The following is a 16,534-nucleotide window of genomic DNA, read 5'->3' as shown; positions in this document are numbered from 1 at the left end:
GTTGAATAAGAGATAGATGGTGTATTATCTGGAGGATAAATTACACATAATTATTGTTGCAAAGAGTCATTAATTGCAAGGTGGGTTAAAAACATTTATCGTTCAAGAGGTAGATGGCCTGAGGGAAGATGCTGTTTTTGTGTCTGGTTGTTTTGGTGCTCAGTGCTCTGTAGCGCCGACCAGACGGCAGCATTGTGAAGAGATGATGGCTCGGATGTGAGAGGTCAAGGGGGATTTTCTGAGCCCTTTTCCTCACTCTGTCTGGATGTATACAGTTCTTTGAGAGTGGGCAGGGGAGCACCAATGATCTTCTCTGCAGTCCGAACCGTCCTCCATAGTCTTCTGATGTCTGACTTTGTGGCTGAGCCAATCAGATATCATACATATCGTTTTTCTTTGGTGTAGACTCTCTTCCCCCTTAAATTTATTAAATTATTCTTTTTACTTTTATCGTCTTTGGGCCAACACTTCAATTTAAATTCAGATAACTGTATCATGTTTACATGTCAAAATTCTGTATTCTCATCCATTGAGTTAACTTCTAGTCACCTTTGGCGAAATGGAAACATGATTGGATAATCATAATCATAATCAATTCTCTCTCTTTTCAGAATATGTGGGCAGATATAAATAAATATGTAAGCAAGTCACAGAAACTCACTTTAAAATAATTTACAGATATTATCATTGTAATGACTTTATTGCATATGACTTTTTTAAGGAAGGGTTTTCACCAGTGTGCTGTTTTTGTAAAGTTATTGTTTATTAATATAACTGACAAAATGCACTTGTTTTCTGGATTGTGATACTGGTTCATTGGAAATAGATAATATACTAAAATTCTTATTCTAGTTGGAAAATAACATATACATAATGCAATTTTTGGTCATATTGTACCAAATGGTAGATTGTTTTCAACAGATATTTTGGTTATTTGCATAGTGCAATTATGTACTGTATTTGTACTATTTGTGAACAAAGTAAAAATGTAACAGTTGGATCAACTTGTTGGATACATATTGTCATTTACCCTTTCGATAAATAAAAAACCTACTAGTCACACTGCAGTGATGTTTTCTGATGTTTATCACATGGTCGATGTGGGTGTCGTACTTATAACCAATCACGGCTCACTAATAGAAAATCAATACGACTTCGAAGTCCTGATTGGCCCGTGGCTTTGGCGTCATTTATTAGTTACGCCCCAGTACGGAAGCGCATAGTCATGTGACTGGTTTGTTGGCAATCAACTACACCGAGCTCCATCATTTCATTACGGCAACAAGCGGACGTTTGTCCTGTGCAATTTCCCCTGTCCCCCTTTATCCACCTCTCCGCCATGGACGAGACGAGCCCGTTAGTCTCTCCTCTTCGCGGCGCCAACGATTTCAACTACGGTCCCGTCGAGCCGACCAGTCCCCGAGGCGGATTTGGAGGCACGCCAGGCTCCGTGGTTCGTCTGCCGGCGGGGAGTCCCGGGCGCAGCAGGGAGCGACAGCCGTTGCTGGACCGGGACCGAGGCGCGTCTCCCCGCGACCCGCACAGAAACGAGTTCCCGGAGGATCCGGTGTTCAACGAAATCATCAGGAGGGCAGAGCGGGCCATCGATGAGGGCATCTACCCGGAGCGGATCTATCAGGGCTCCAGCGGTAGCTACTTCGTCAAAGATTCAATAGGGGTGAGAAAGTTTACGTTACTTTGATTTGATGCGTGACCACGTTACATAAGACATTTTAATCGCTTATATGTGCATTCGCAGACCGAGATAAAGCAAAATATGTTGTGTTATGAAGCATCACACTAACAGCTGTGTCATCAGGCCTGCAAACCAAGAGTCGGTTTCTGAATCTGAACTTTCTAAATATCTCGAAATATCTCGAAGTGACGTAAATATGGGAGTTTGAGGAGTTGCTCAACTCTGGGGACTTTTATTACATATTAGAACGGCACCTTTGACGTCATTTCCACCACAAAATGCCCATATTAATGTTATGAGCTTTATTTCAATGGAAACGTATTTCTATTGCGCTTGCATTACTGAAACGCAGCTTAATTTGCAATAAATACATATTAATATATATAGTAGCCACAGAAGAATGACATTATAAATGATGATATATGAATACAAAATAACATGTAAATTGACAAAAGTCTTTGTCAGACTGTAACATTTGAAGTGCTATTAAACAGGTGTGTATCTCATTTCCTTGAGATGTATATATAGATGTACTTTAAGAAAATAATTTTGTAAAATGATACATGCATAAGATAAATGTTACGGTAAAATGAAGGTAAATATTGACCGTTTTGTTTTAAATGCTTTTCAAGCAAGTCTAATGTAATAAATGTGAGATGGATTTCACAGGCACATTTGTGTGTTTTCAGTCATTTAAGGTCTCTAGACACAGTGAAACACAGGTCACCACACAGACAGTGAAAGATAGAGATAGTGAAAATACCCCAGCAGTCATTATCATATAATCTGCTACTCACTTACATAAAACACACTTCTGCTTCATCTGAAATGGTTCCTTATATACGTTTTTTTTATAAAACCTCACACAAGGTTAACAGCTTTCACGAGAGGCATGGTTTGACTTAAGAGCTGTCACGTGTGTGCGGCCCTCATTCTTCAGTATGAGTTCTTGAAGTGTGTGTGAGTGTGATTAAACCAGCATTGAACCAAAGCCAATGTGGTTAGATGAGTACGATCGTTCATCAGATTATCTTTCAATCAGCCCGAGAATGTGAAACTGCTTTTCTAGCACAGATTCAGAGAGCTAGTGTTTCATCAGTATACCAGAGGTTAAAAGGTTATTTATTAACTTGATCACATATGAATGATTAAATGATTAAAACATTTTTTTTTGTGGAAGGTTTTCTGTAAATTGATTTGGATAGAATGCATGTAGGTAAATGCTGTGTGTATTGTTTTCTTAAAGGTGCAGTTTGTAACAATTTCGAAGTAAATTAGGCTAGGCTAGTGTTATGTATTTTGTTCAGCTGAGTACTTACGATATCTCAAATGTTTTAAACTACATGTAAGTCGTAAGAAAATCAGCATTCTAAACAGCGCCACGGGGCTACGCAGTCGCCTGTCAATGGCGTCATATCCGCGTTACCCTTGTTACTGCCTTTCATGACGTAGAAACCACCTGACAACAGTATCGTGGACAAATTTGTGATTTGATACTGTTAATCAGAAAGCTACCATCACACACATTTTAACCTGTGTGTTTGTGTGGAAGTTCAGTCTGTTCGTTATTTGTGTTTATGTCTGTGTTATAGCTTTAGGACACACTGAATGATAAACTTTCATGTGGTGTATGACTAATACACGATTACTGAATGAAGGAATGTGTCAATAATCCTATTAGGAAGACAAAGCAAGTCAAATATACAGTTACTCTTCATCACAACAGAAACACTGAAAGTTAAAGGAATGCCAACACTTTCTGCGAGAGAAGTGAAATTACGTTTTCTAATTTATTTATATTTTTTTGTACTCAAAACAGGCATAGTGGTCTTCTTAAAGGGACAGCTCAAAAAAATCCTCAAAACCTGTATATGAATCTTTCTTCTGTAGATCACAAAAGAAGTTATTTTAAGAAATGTCATTCAATGGAAGTCGATGAGGTTTAATGTTGTTCGGTTATCAACATTCTTCAAAATATCTTCTTTTGTGTTCTGCAGAAGATTGGAAGTCAAAGAGGTTTGGAATGACATGATGGTCAATAAATGATGATGACATTTTTTTTTTGATGAAATATCACAGATAAGTGTTGACAGTACAAAAAAGTCACGTATGGATCAACTAGATCAGCCTGTAGGGGGTGGAGCTGAGCTGTGAAGCATTGTTGTTTCAGGCTCTTGTGAGATGTTTCAGTCTGGTCGCTGAAGGTCTTCAGAAAGGTTCAGTCTCTGTTTCACAGTCTTTCTACTGTGAACACGCTGGAAAGTTCTTCTGTTCTGTAGTGATGCAACTCGCATGAGTCATGAACCGTGTGGTCATGTGCAAAATCAGGTGGTTTGCTGGCCAGTGTCCTGTTCAGATCAAATATGAAATATGAAAACATACTCGCTATTGCAGATGTATATGACTTCCTTTCTTCGGGTGAACACAAACAAATCCTTGGATATTACAATGATGTAATCTTTTTTTAGTCATATGGCATAAAGTTCAAACAAGAAGACACGTTGAAATTAAATTGTTCTGTTGTATTTAGATCGATGTAGAATTTTATTTAAATTGTTTCTTATTGCTTTGCAGGGCAGAATAAAGATATTTATTTTAGATTTCATAAAGATGCTTTAGGTCTGTTATGCACATTACTCGAGACTTCAACTGTGATGTTACACAAGCAGCAGAAGCATGTTTCACAGTTACGCTAATGCTTTAAAATGTGTGAAATCCACCAGAATGTGATGTTTGATTAAAACAAAAAGCTGTTTGTCAAGCAGATCTGTCACATCACGTGCTGATTCACGTGCAGCATGACCTGAAATGTTCTCCCTTCTCCAACAGAAGATCATCGGGGTCTTCAAACCAAAGAACGAGGAACCCTACGGGCAACTGAACCCCAAATGGACCAAATGGCTGCAAAAGCTGTGCTGTCCGTGCTGTTTCGGCCGGGACTGTTTGGTTCTCAACCAGGGTTACCTGTCAGAGGCCGGAGCCAGTTTAGTGGACCAGAAACTAGAACTCAATATTGTTCCACGCACCAAGGTAAAACAGCACACGCAGTGTAGTGTGAAATTAAAAGCAAGGGAAATGAGGACACGGGAAAGCAGAGTGGTAGCCGTGGTGGTTTCACATTGTTTTTCAACCCCTTTCGTTTCCTGTTGTTGGCATGGTTGAAAACAAACAGTCAACCTCACATACCTACACACGTCGACAGCAGTCTGCAGTTTCTATTACCGTCTATTGACAGATATTAGTACTCTTTCAAAAAATATGTTTTTGTCATAGGCCATATATTAGGCCTAAACATCAAACATCTCATTACATGATATAATTGCATTATTTAATTATGTGTTTTTGTGTAAACACAGCTCATACTTTACAAACGGTATCAAAGAAAATGTTTGTGGTTTTGAAACCTCGACTCTTTCAAACCTCGGTATACTTTGAAACCGGTATTCTGCCCAAGCCTGAATATGTGACATTTCAAGCTGGTTGAGATGTTATTTGAATCGCAAACATGTATTTGAGAAGTATAAAAACTGTTGTTCATGGAACGGCTTGTTCACAGTTGGTCATTTCTAATCTGCCTCAATTTATTATGCGAAAAATAAACTCAATAAATCGTATCATGAAATCATTACATCCATAATTTACGGTCTGGCTAGTGGCTTATAATGCAACTATTTATATCTTATTTTACGTCATTTGCATTAATATTTTATCACTATTATATATATGTTTACATTGTTTTGAAACCGTCTATAAAGAGATCACAGACTTTTCTTTTTGTCTTAGGTGGTGCATTTAGCAAGTGAGACCTTCAATTACAACGCCATCGACCGCGTAAAGTCCAGAGGAAAGAGGTTAGCTTTGGAAAAAGTCCCCAAAGTCGGCCAACGATTCCATCGGATCGGCCTGCCACCAAAGGTAAGTCTATCAGCGCCATCCATTCAAATGCATCGATCCAAAAACATTACACCAATTCGCACTGAAAAAATAAATGTTCCACCGTTTCAACATCAATTTTAAACGTTAGTCTCGTACCTTAAATTTTAATCCAAAATTCTCTTGCAGGACATATATGATTCATTGAACCCCTTTATATATAGGGTTTACAGGAAAATAAAGAAAATTGCACCTAATCTCTCAGATTGCTTTTCTTTCTAAATGCATTAATACTCTTTTGGCTATTAAACGTTTGCAAAGTCATCTTAATAGAGCACATCTATATAAATTTACTCAATATTTCATACATATATGAATGAGAGTAAACACTGGTTTCTTCATTCACTTTTTTCTTGGAATTAAATGCGCTTCCTTCTTCAGTTCTTTAACACAGGGAGAAAGCTAGCAGACTAAATGAATGTTAAACAAACATCTTTAAGACTTATAACTTATATGTGAAATAAAAGGTATTATAAACTTAAACAGGAAGTGCTTCTGGACCCAAGTGGTCTATCGGTTGTTGTCTGATTTTAATCTCGCATCCATTGGCTGTTGCAGGTCGGCTCATTCCAGCTTTTTGTGGAGGGCTATAAAGATGCCGACTTCTGGCTACGGCGGTTCGAGGCAGAGCCTTTACCTGAAAACACCAATCGCCAACTGCAGCTACAGTTTGAGAGACTTGTAGTGCTTGATTACATAATCAGAAACACAGGTAACCACGGAAACCACATGGCAAAGGTCAAACGAAAAGGCTGACGACTCATTTTAACTCGTGGGAGACAACAAACGCTTTCAGCTCGCACCGCCATAACAAGTTTATTTCTGTGTGTGTTTGTAGATCGAGGAAATGATAACTGGCTCATAAAATATGACTATCCCATGGATACATCAAGCAACAGGGTCGGTGTCCACTATTTTAGCAGACTCATTTTAATCATTGTGTTTTGATTTGATGTTTATACAGTTGTTTCTTTTTGTCCAGGACAGTGATTGGGTTGTAGTGAAGGACCCCATTATCAAACTGGCAGCCATTGATAATGGCCTGGCCTTCCCTCTTAAACACCCGGACTCGTGGAGAGCCTGTAAGCCAATCATTATCCACCACACAAACACATGACCAGCAACTGATGAATAAATGTTGAAACATTTTTACGTTCCTTTAAAGTTGGAAGATTTATTTAAATGACCTTTTAATAATTCTACAATCTTTGGCTTGAATGTTTCGCTCACAGACCCTTTTTATTGGGCGTGGCTCCCTCAAGCTAAAGTTGCGTTTTCCGAGGAGATCCGGGATTTAGTGATTCCCAAATTATCGGATCCAAACTTCATCAAAGATCTCGAAGAAGACCTCTATGAGCTTTTTAAGGTGAGACCGTGTTAAAATCTGCTTTTGGTTTTTATCTAGGCTGGTCAATATCCTTATCAGTTTGATGGTGTAGGCCGTCAAGACACTGACTGTTATTGGTTCGGTACGTTTGAGAGATTCTATGCTTAGTAATTGCTATCTCTTTGTTTACATCAATAGAAAGACCCGGGTTTCGACAGGGGACAGTTCAAGAAACAGATCTCTGTAATGAGGGGGCAGGTGAGTCTTGAACAATCGCTAGACTTCAGTTGTTCAGTTATGCACGTATCATCTATGTGCATGTGATGTGTTGTGTTGTAAATTACAAACACAAAGAATAAACAAGTGCATATATGAACTTAGAAAATCACTTCAGTCAAGTGGCTACACATCGGTAAGATTGCAAGTTTCACAAGTCGTTGTTGTTAACGTATCGGATTTATCTTGAAAGATTTAACAGCACAAAATGTGGATGTTTGTTCAAACCTCAAATACAAATTATTGTAATTTAGCACTTGCTCTTATTCCACCCTTATTGTACATGTTTCCCTTTCTACGATTAAATATTATTTTATATTAAATTAGTATAATGTTATCTACTTGTTTGATACACAAAATGTCAATGCTTCCAAACAAAGTAATGCAAAACATTCCAGTATGTTAATAAATGAATGTCCTCTGAAGAAAAGCCAATTGTTGAAACTGAAATTAAAGTGCAGTGACGATCATTTTCATCTCATTGGTTCTCGCGTGTCTTGTGAAAATACAAAGTACGACAACTAGTCATGTGAGAACATATTTGAATTTAGCGCTTATTTAAATCTGCTTGCTTACATTTCAGTTTTGCTTAACAATATCAAAATATAAATGTTAATAATGTATCTGAAGTTTCATTGCTAACACTAGCCTTAAAAAAGTAAAAAAATCAGTGCTGATTGTGTTGTTCAAATCTTGATAATTTTCTAAGACTCATTCTTCGTCTCCTTTTCTTCACTGTGTCCTTTAGATCCTCAATCTGAGTCAGGCTCTGAGGGACGGTAAGACTCCGCTGGAGCTGGTGCAGTTGCCGCCCGTTAGCGTGGAGACCGCCCTGGCGCCGCAGCGAGCCAACAGCGAATCGTACACGCAGAGCTTCCAAAGCAGAAGACCCTTCTTCACCTGGTGTTGATGGGCACTGTTGTGTGTGGGTGCACTTACGGCCTGACATTTAGAATCACTTCGTTTTTGACATTGGAAACACTGATTTCCGGAACAATGAGCGTTGAAACGAATGAGAGAAACATTTTGTCCCCACACACAAAATTCTGATGGAGAGCATTGCTGTCTATAACACTGTATGGATACGCAAACACGCCTTCAATAGGACATGCATGTCAATAAGAAGATGGAGAACCTTTCTGCTGTAGTTAAACTTTGATGCTCGACCGCTTTATCGCCCTCTTCAGCACTGGAAGAAGAACTACCACTCAATGATAATCCAATGGCATCACAGTGCACTGGGTCCAATAAAACAGGGATGTACTGTGGTACTTCATAACCAATTTCTGTTTCGTTTTACCTTCATTTATGTCAATAAATCACTCATATTCAGCTCCCTTGCCATTTAACAGCCTTTTTTGCTTATTTTTTTTTTCTACATTTTGATGTGCATGCGTCCGAAGATGAGCCAGGTGTAGTGCTGAAAAATGACTCCTGCCAAATTAGGATTCCCCCATTCCTCACTAACAGTAGGTGTTAGGATTAGGTGCAGGGTTAGGATTAGTTTATCCCCCAGCAATTTCAATGAGGTAATCTGAGGAGGAAGTCAAAATTCGGCACAACACTGGTCATCAACGTTTGATGACATTCTTTTTCGTTTTGCTTTCGTTCCAAACTGAAGATATTTTAATTCTTTAACAATCTATTTACAGGTGTCAGCAAAATGACCTTAAAATGTGACAATGGACTGTATAATTTGTATGTAATGTATTTAATAACAGATGCTAAAGCTAACAATGCCATATTCAATAAAAGACGAGACGTGAGATTGATTTCAAAACCTTTTAATTGGAAGTTCCAGCTTTTGACGATGAGAAAAATGACATTCACATGTAGTGTTTTCATTTTTGAACTCCGACTGTTTAAGAAATGTCAGCTACATGAGTCTGTATTGCTTATGAAGACGTAAATACTCGGTAATAACGATTAGAGTTCTGCATACTGCTATACAACCTACCAACTGGTGATGTTTCAGTTCTAATGCATAATTTACAAATTACTGCAAACTACCTGCATATAAAACAACACTATAAAGATCTACAAATCTAGTAAGTATACATACCCGGAAGGCAGAAAAATACAAGCACGTATCATTAAATAATCAAGCCCAACACTCTGGCCCCATACATTCATATCTACAGAAAACGGGGACCGTGTCTCTGGAAGTTTTGATAGGAATCGAGTCATTATTTTTCGTTTAAGGAGTAGTTCACCTTATGAATGAGAAAAGTTGTAATAATTTACTCATCCTCATTTAAGAGTTTACTCAAAGAGCACAAATAAAAAAAGTATATAGCGACGGGGGCTTTCTTGCTCCTATTACAAAAAATATCTGTATCATTGATGTATCATGACTTCAGTGGGTCAAGCTAAAATTCGTACATCTCTAATTTAGCATATTGTGTTTCTTATGAGACGTGCTACAACTAATAGTGTTTTGAGTCAATGGTGCAACACAACAGCCCCAGTCACCATTCACTACCGTTGCTTTTGCTTTAGAAAACGTCTTACACAAATTTTACACAAATGTACATCATACAGGTTTAAAAAATGATAAGTAAATCCTTTCTTACATTTCTGGATGAATTCTTCAATAGCGTTTCATTATTGTGCTTTGTGGGACTGTGCTGGAGGTCAAAGGGTGTGAGAATGGCACAAACCTGTAGAGTTTAAGGACTATACGACACTACACAACAACTCACGGCTGGTGAAATTACTCTTCAAGTATGTAGTGTTCATGGCATGATTAAGACTAGCGTTTCATTGAGGTTGTAGTGTCAAGTAAATCTGCAAGAACAGCGCGCGAGTAATCTGATTCCATCCATTTAGTTGGAGATAATCCCAGCTCCCGTCAGCGGTTTCAGTGTCGGATTCGGTGCAGGTAGCGTTCTGGGTCCTTCTCTTGAACGGCATTCCAGCTCCATCTGGGACCCCCGGTCGGCCCCTGGGTCTCTTCCCCCGGGGTCAGGAAGTTACCTTGGTCACATGATCCATCCTCGGAAGTGCTCTGCCCTCCACATGCTCCCAGAGACGAAGAGTCGTCTTCCTTTTCATCACTGTCATCTCCAGTTGTGACATCTGATGGTTTTCCTAGCGAGCCCTCGTTGATTCTGAATGTAGAAACAAATTACGCATTCAATTATATGGTGGATATTTAAGGTGCAATCCAGTGCTTTGAGTTGTTTGTGACCCGTATCTAGATTTTCCTGTTTGTGTACAATGTAATGAGTTGAGTGTGCGGCTGATGTCATGACCTACATTTGTTCAGATTAGCATGTTTCCAACACAAACAAACACACACAAACAGTGGCATTGAAGGGGGTGTAGTTCCCATGCATCAGCTTCGTGTAAACACGATACATACAATTTTACACAAGTTGGATGTAAACACTAGATCTGGATCTATAGAAATTACCAGTGCTTGCATAGCAAAAAAAATGATCAAGCTAAAATCTGATACAAGAACAAACTAAGGTTGAAATTTCAATTAAGTCTAAGCCGGCTGAATCAACGGTATAATTGTAATCCTTATCCTGGGATATTGACTTACCTGAGATGACCGAACGATCGGACCCATCTTGATCCCGTAGTGTCCTTATGAGACTCCCTGATTCCGTTTCTGTTCCGCGCTCGGACCCTTAGTCCCACCAGCGCCTGTGCCAGCCCCGTCTCCACCTCTTTCATCTCTCCACCCCCCTCTTCTTCCTCCCCGTCCCCGCCATCCTCTCCACTCCCCGCTCTCCGGCTCCCCCAGACCATCCGGGCTCTCTGGTCCGCCTCGGGGTCCCCCGCTGCATGGAACAGCCGCCTGAGCTGCTTCAGGTTCACCCCCTGAAAAATGTTAGCGGTGCCAGACTTCCTGCTGCGGCGCCCCGAGGCGGCCGGACGGGGAAAGGCAGCTTGGGATGGGCCTGCGAGGACCGGAGTGGAGGCCACGTCCTCCATCTGTGGTATAAGAGTAAGGAGGTTTGTGTCATAGTATGTAAAATAAGAACCTCTGTTAAGTTTATAAAGGTAGGTTTTTTATGTAGTGTGCGGTGGTAGAGAGGGAGCTGCAGCAGTGAGTCATCTTATTTAGTTAAGAGTAATGGAGCTTTAAGTGCGTGAGCCAATGGAATGATTATATAAGGACATGAGACATAAGGCTGCAATGGTCCTGGAAAGGCCAGGAGGGCTTTTTATTGAAAAACAACATAGTGTCCTTATGCATGGTTTTACAAAAACTTTGTTGGTTTCCAATAAGATCAAGTCATTTACTGTTGAAAAGTAAACAAGAATAATTAGATTAGGCCTTGGTTTAAAATAATGACCTTAATCTGTTAACTGGTAACAAACGGCGACATGACCAGGGCTGTCACGATATCAGAGTTTATGGCAAATGAATTACGTAATCATTTGTAACCATCGTCGCTTTTCAGGCAATGGGTCCTTAATAAATTACAATATTGTGTAGATTATTGCAACAATATCAATGGGCGATACTAATATCGCGATTATCTTCGGTGCCGCTACATTGTGACACCCCAAGACAGTTTGTATACTTACAGATAAATACAAAATACAAGGTAACAGTTGCAGAAAAATACCTACAAGGAACATAAACGCGTAATCTTGACCGCAAGATCTTTAAATGTTTGTATTATTATTACCCATTGGCTTAAAATTAACTTGTTAAGAGCATTTTCTGAATTTTGGCGTGACGGTATGTTGATATTTGCTTCATGGTGCGTCACGTGACTCACGAACATCCGCAATGACAGCTGCGCGAGGCCAGACTGCAACAGCGCGACTAAAATCTATTTTAAGGGCATTTTATAATTCGTCTCATATAAAAATCGACAGAAAGCGTTCATTTATCAATACATGCACGTTGTTTGTGACTAACGTTACACGAGGAACTAAATGGTTGCGGGTTATTTCTTGGTGGACGTAAGGATCTACTTCTCTGTCCTCCAGTTAAAACAACAGCGTAAAAAAATCGATAGAAACACTCACGTGCAGAATCCACTCACCGTTTCCTTGCAAACTAGTGCGTTGGTGTCGTTTGCATGTTGAATGTTGTGAAAAGCTTTCGATGAAGCAGCAGAACGGCGTAGAACACAGACTGGCTGTCTCTGAAAAGTTTAACGATTAGACTCCTCACAGCACCCCTCTGACCAATCAAAGGACTGGAAACGGAGACTTAACCCGCCTCCAACCCGCTCGTAGCCAATCATATTCTCTCTTATGTGTGTCGTGTGGTGCGGCTGGTACAGTACAGTAATCCTTTATTGACGTCAGTGCTAGAGCACACGTGCCAATGTGAAAATGACTATAGTTATGGTTAGGAAAAATTTAAATCCATAAAATAACAAGCATATTTAGATACGTTTAAAAACTGTTCTTTTTTATAGTCTGACATGTACAGCTTTGAAAACAATGACATTTAAATTAAACTAAATAAAATGATTTAGTTAGGCACTTTATATTGCAATATATTAAATATTAACAGAGCAGACAATTAACTCTTATTTTAAAAACAGCTTTTAATTGATTTTATGACAGAGATAGCGCCGTCAAAACACATACTAAAGTTATAAGGTGTGTTCGACTACTCGAAGACGTCTAGTTGTTTTGCGTTTCTGCCAGCAGAGGGAGACATCCTTCACTCTTTCTGAATTTTCCAAGAGACAATTACAGCTTGATTTTTTTCATTAAATGCATTGTGGCATGCTTCATATGTAGCAAATTGATTTGAATGTAGAGACATGTAGTATGCCTGTTATTTTTTTCTCAGTGCATAATGCGTAGGCCTATTCCAGAATATGGTCCTTGGTTTTAAAATTGAGTAATAACTAAAATAGGTCTTTGTTGATTATGTCCAGTGACAGACAGAATTCGGTCAGCAATGCTTCGATTAAAAAATGTAAAAATGATAGTATTGTACATTATTGTAACATAGTTGACATTGAAAAAAAAATGTATGCACAGTTTAATAAATAAACATTACTTATGTATTTAAAAACGTGTACCTGTAAATTATTACTATTGTTGTTTGATGAGGCAAACTACACAACATGTTTTGGTAGACCTTAATTATTTGGGTTAATTTCTGAAGTCATGAAGATTTCCATGACCTGTTTATAGTTTTATTTCAACGCAAATGAGTGTTAAAATATAAGAACCCTCGCATGTACAGCAACATATCTGAAATCACCGGATAAATAAGAGACGTAAGATGCCAGTTGTAATTGTGACGTAGACCTAGTTTGACGCGTTTTACACACTATTCTTTTACACTCAACTTTGTAAAAACAATGCTATGAAAGTAGGGCCTATCACCAAAACAAAAGAGAATGGTTTGGATACGCTTTCAACATTTAAATCAATAATACTAAGCCTAGCATTTCTGTAAATGTTTTCGCTGTCCAAGGGTCTAGTCCAGAAGTTGAACTCTACTTACTAAGGTGCTTTGGGTGTTGGGCATAACATTTATAACCAAGAGCACCGTCGCTAGATTGGCCTTTGCACAGCTTTACCCCATTAAGAGATTTAGGAGTCAGATTGTGGCAGTGACTCTTCCTGATTTTCTCAACTATTTCATTTTTTCCTTTTTAACGCCATATTATCAACTGTAATGCCTTTTCCTTAACTTTACCTTCCTTTATTCATGACACAGACAAGTTAGCAGAAAAGAGGACTGGATGAGACAGGAAGCGTTCTGACCACACCATAAACCATATATTTAACAGTATAGTCTACAATCTGATGACGAATCGATGACAAAAAAAACAAGTTTGTCAACAGTTGGAAAAACTAAAAGGTAAGGATATACAGATCAGATGAGTGCAATAACAATGTGCATAATTAGCAAATTATAAATTTCTTGTTTATTTTAAACCTGAATTATAGACCTTATAAAATATATTGAATACATACTGTTTATCAGACCTTCCAACAACATGAAATTGTAAAACTGGTATTATATTCAAAATATTATAACAGTGATTGTGTCACGGATTTTCATGGAATAAGGACTCAGATGTGGGAATGAAGGAAGAACAGCATTTACTCACCCTTGATTCATTACGGAAATTTTGTTGACAGTTGTAATGGTGTGTTTCTGAAGCACACTCGAAACACCTTGACCAAAGGTGATATGGATTATTTCTCTTTCAGGAAGTAATTGCAATAGAGGACTTGATAGTTAAATCTAGATGTGTTTTGTTATTGTATGACTCAATTAGGTGAAAAATTTTGTGCGGAAATTATTTTTGACGATTACAATAGTAGAAATATCACCTGAACAATTTAGACATCAAGAATCAGCTCATGAAACTCAACAGTGGTGACACTCAACAAAATAAAGCTTTATGCGTCTATGCATTGTGGGTAACAGCCTAGAACAGAACTCCTCCATAGTAGAAATATCACCTGAACAATTTAGAGATCAAGAATAAGCTTATGAATCTCAACAATGGTGACAAAGTTGAGTTGCATCTTTTCTTCATGCAGTAATGCATGCTGGGAGTCATGGAGGAGTTCTGTTCTAGGCTGTTACCCACAATGCATAGATGCATGAAGCTTTCTTTTGTTGAGTTTCATGAGCTGATTCTTGATGTCTAAATTGTTCAGGTGATAATTTTACTATAGTAATAGTAAAAATATATTCCTTCACCTCACTGAGTCAAATCATAACATAACACATCTACATTTAACTATCAAGTTCTCTATTGCGATTACCACCTGAAAGGGAAACAATCCATTTCACTTTTTGTCAAGATGTTTTGAATGTGCTTCAGAAACACACTATTACATCTATCAACAAACTTTCCCTGACGAATCAAGGTTGAGACCCCCACTGAAGGAAACACTAAACACTATTATGGTGACTTCTTATTATTTCTGGTTTATTTCACAGATTGTTGTTGTTATTTCATCATTAATGAGATAATGAAGTGACAGTTAATGCCTTAACTCAACCTGATTTAACTCATTAACTTGTTCATGTGTTATTTAGAGAGACATCCAAAACATTCAGGGTGGGAATGCACGTGGACTGGAGTGGTCTATTGATCACACTTTTTGCTAGCTGGGTATCATGAAACTGAAATCAGTCTGTTACAAGAATTGCTTTGCTTTACAGGAAAAGAAACAATACACCCAAGATTCTCTGTTTGTCTCAGTTCCCGCAATTGTACTATGAGATAAAGAGGAAAAGCCCCTTCATCTCTTCCAGTAGAGCCATGTACGTTAGATCCCTCATGGGTTAGTCCAGATGAAGTGATTCAAGTTTTCAATTCAAGTATATTTACAAAGCGCTTTTCACAATGTGCTTTGTTCTAAAGCAGCTTTACAGGGGCAAACAGGAAAAACAGAAAAGGTAAAACACAGCACAGTGCATGTGTTTATAGAACAAGCAAGATCATTCTAATAAATAATATCTAATAAATAAATATGCAGTCTCCCGGTAAAAAAGCCAACACTGCCCTGCTGTGGCCAGGAACCCAAACTCCAATGACTGATAAATGGAGAAAAAAACCTCGGGAGAAACCAGGCTCAGCCGGTAGGGCCAGATCCCCTCTGACGTGTCATAGCTGCACTCAGTGACCCCGACCAAAAGCCACCGAGCAAATATCCACGAGGAAGAGGGAGAGCCCACCTTCCGCAACCCAGAAAGTCCCACTCGCCGAAAACTGTGCAGGTTCAAACCCAGTCCCACTCCACGATCTACACCAGAGAACAAAGGAACAACGAGGGAATATAGTAATGGCATGTTGTAACTTTATTCCCTGTTGTCCGACATCGACCACAAAACAAGGCCAAACCGGACCCACACAGCCCCAGCAAATGGATCCCCACAACCAACAAGCCCCCCCCCCCCCCACTCCCCACAAACATCCACCCAGGAACCTCCAATCAGGGCCACTGAATGCAGCTATAACTTCAAACTGCTGACATGTGATGTAAGTTTAGCATTAAATACCAAGTATTGTAATTTCAGCATTAATGTGACAAGTAGTCCATCTTTGCTCTTGGTTGGGGATGTAGTTGTCTAAGTTGCGATGGTCCGATGGTCGTATTTCCCTTGGGTGCGCAGCAAAACCTCCAGTGTTAAATGAACAGTGTTAGTGTTTATACAATTCTCACTCAGAGTGTTAAAAAGTAACACTGAATCAGAGTTAAAGTTAATGAGATAATTAAGATGATTACTGAAGTAATGATTGATCATTAATGATGAACACCTGCTGAGAACAAAGACAATCGCTGAAGAAAACGTGGAAAATAACAAGTCACCATAATAGTGTTTAGTGTTTCCTTTA

The 16,534-nt window shown here is 38.8% G+C and overlaps 2 protein-coding genes across 2 annotated transcripts; one reads left to right on the top strand and one right to left on the bottom strand.

Moving 5' to 3' along the window:
• The first annotated feature begins 878 nt into the window (after positions 1-878).
• pi4k2a (phosphatidylinositol 4-kinase type 2 alpha) lies at positions 879-8,564 on the top strand. Its single transcript, XM_056733701.1, has 9 exons — positions 879-1,678; positions 4,526-4,726; positions 5,480-5,611; positions 6,188-6,341; positions 6,468-6,529; positions 6,612-6,711; positions 6,862-6,995; positions 7,155-7,214; positions 7,981-8,564. The coding sequence occupies exons 1-9, from the start codon at positions 1,340-1,342 to the stop codon at positions 8,140-8,142; spliced, it is 1,344 nt and encodes a 447-aa protein (XP_056589679.1). The 5' UTR covers positions 879-1,339; the 3' UTR covers positions 8,143-8,564.
• Positions 8,565-9,000: 436 nt separating this feature from the next.
• Positions 9,001-12,404, bottom strand: avpi1 (arginine vasopressin induced 1). The gene is made up of 3 exons (XM_056733689.1): positions 12,245-12,404; positions 10,783-11,177; positions 9,001-10,342 (listed from the first exon to the last, which is right to left on the bottom strand). Exons 2-3 carry the CDS (start codon positions 11,175-11,177, stop codon positions 10,093-10,095), a joined length of 645 nt encoding a protein of 214 aa, XP_056589667.1. The 5' UTR covers positions 12,245-12,404; the 3' UTR covers positions 9,001-10,092.
• Between the last annotated feature and the right edge of the window lie 4,130 nt (positions 12,405-16,534).

Source organism: Triplophysa dalaica, chromosome 2 (genome assembly GCF_015846415.1).
Source record: "Triplophysa dalaica isolate WHDGS20190420 chromosome 2, ASM1584641v1, whole genome shotgun sequence".
Lineage (NCBI taxonomy): Eukaryota > Metazoa > Chordata > Actinopteri > Cypriniformes > Nemacheilidae > Triplophysa > Triplophysa dalaica.
This window is presented reverse-complemented; position numbering and strand designations above follow the sequence as displayed.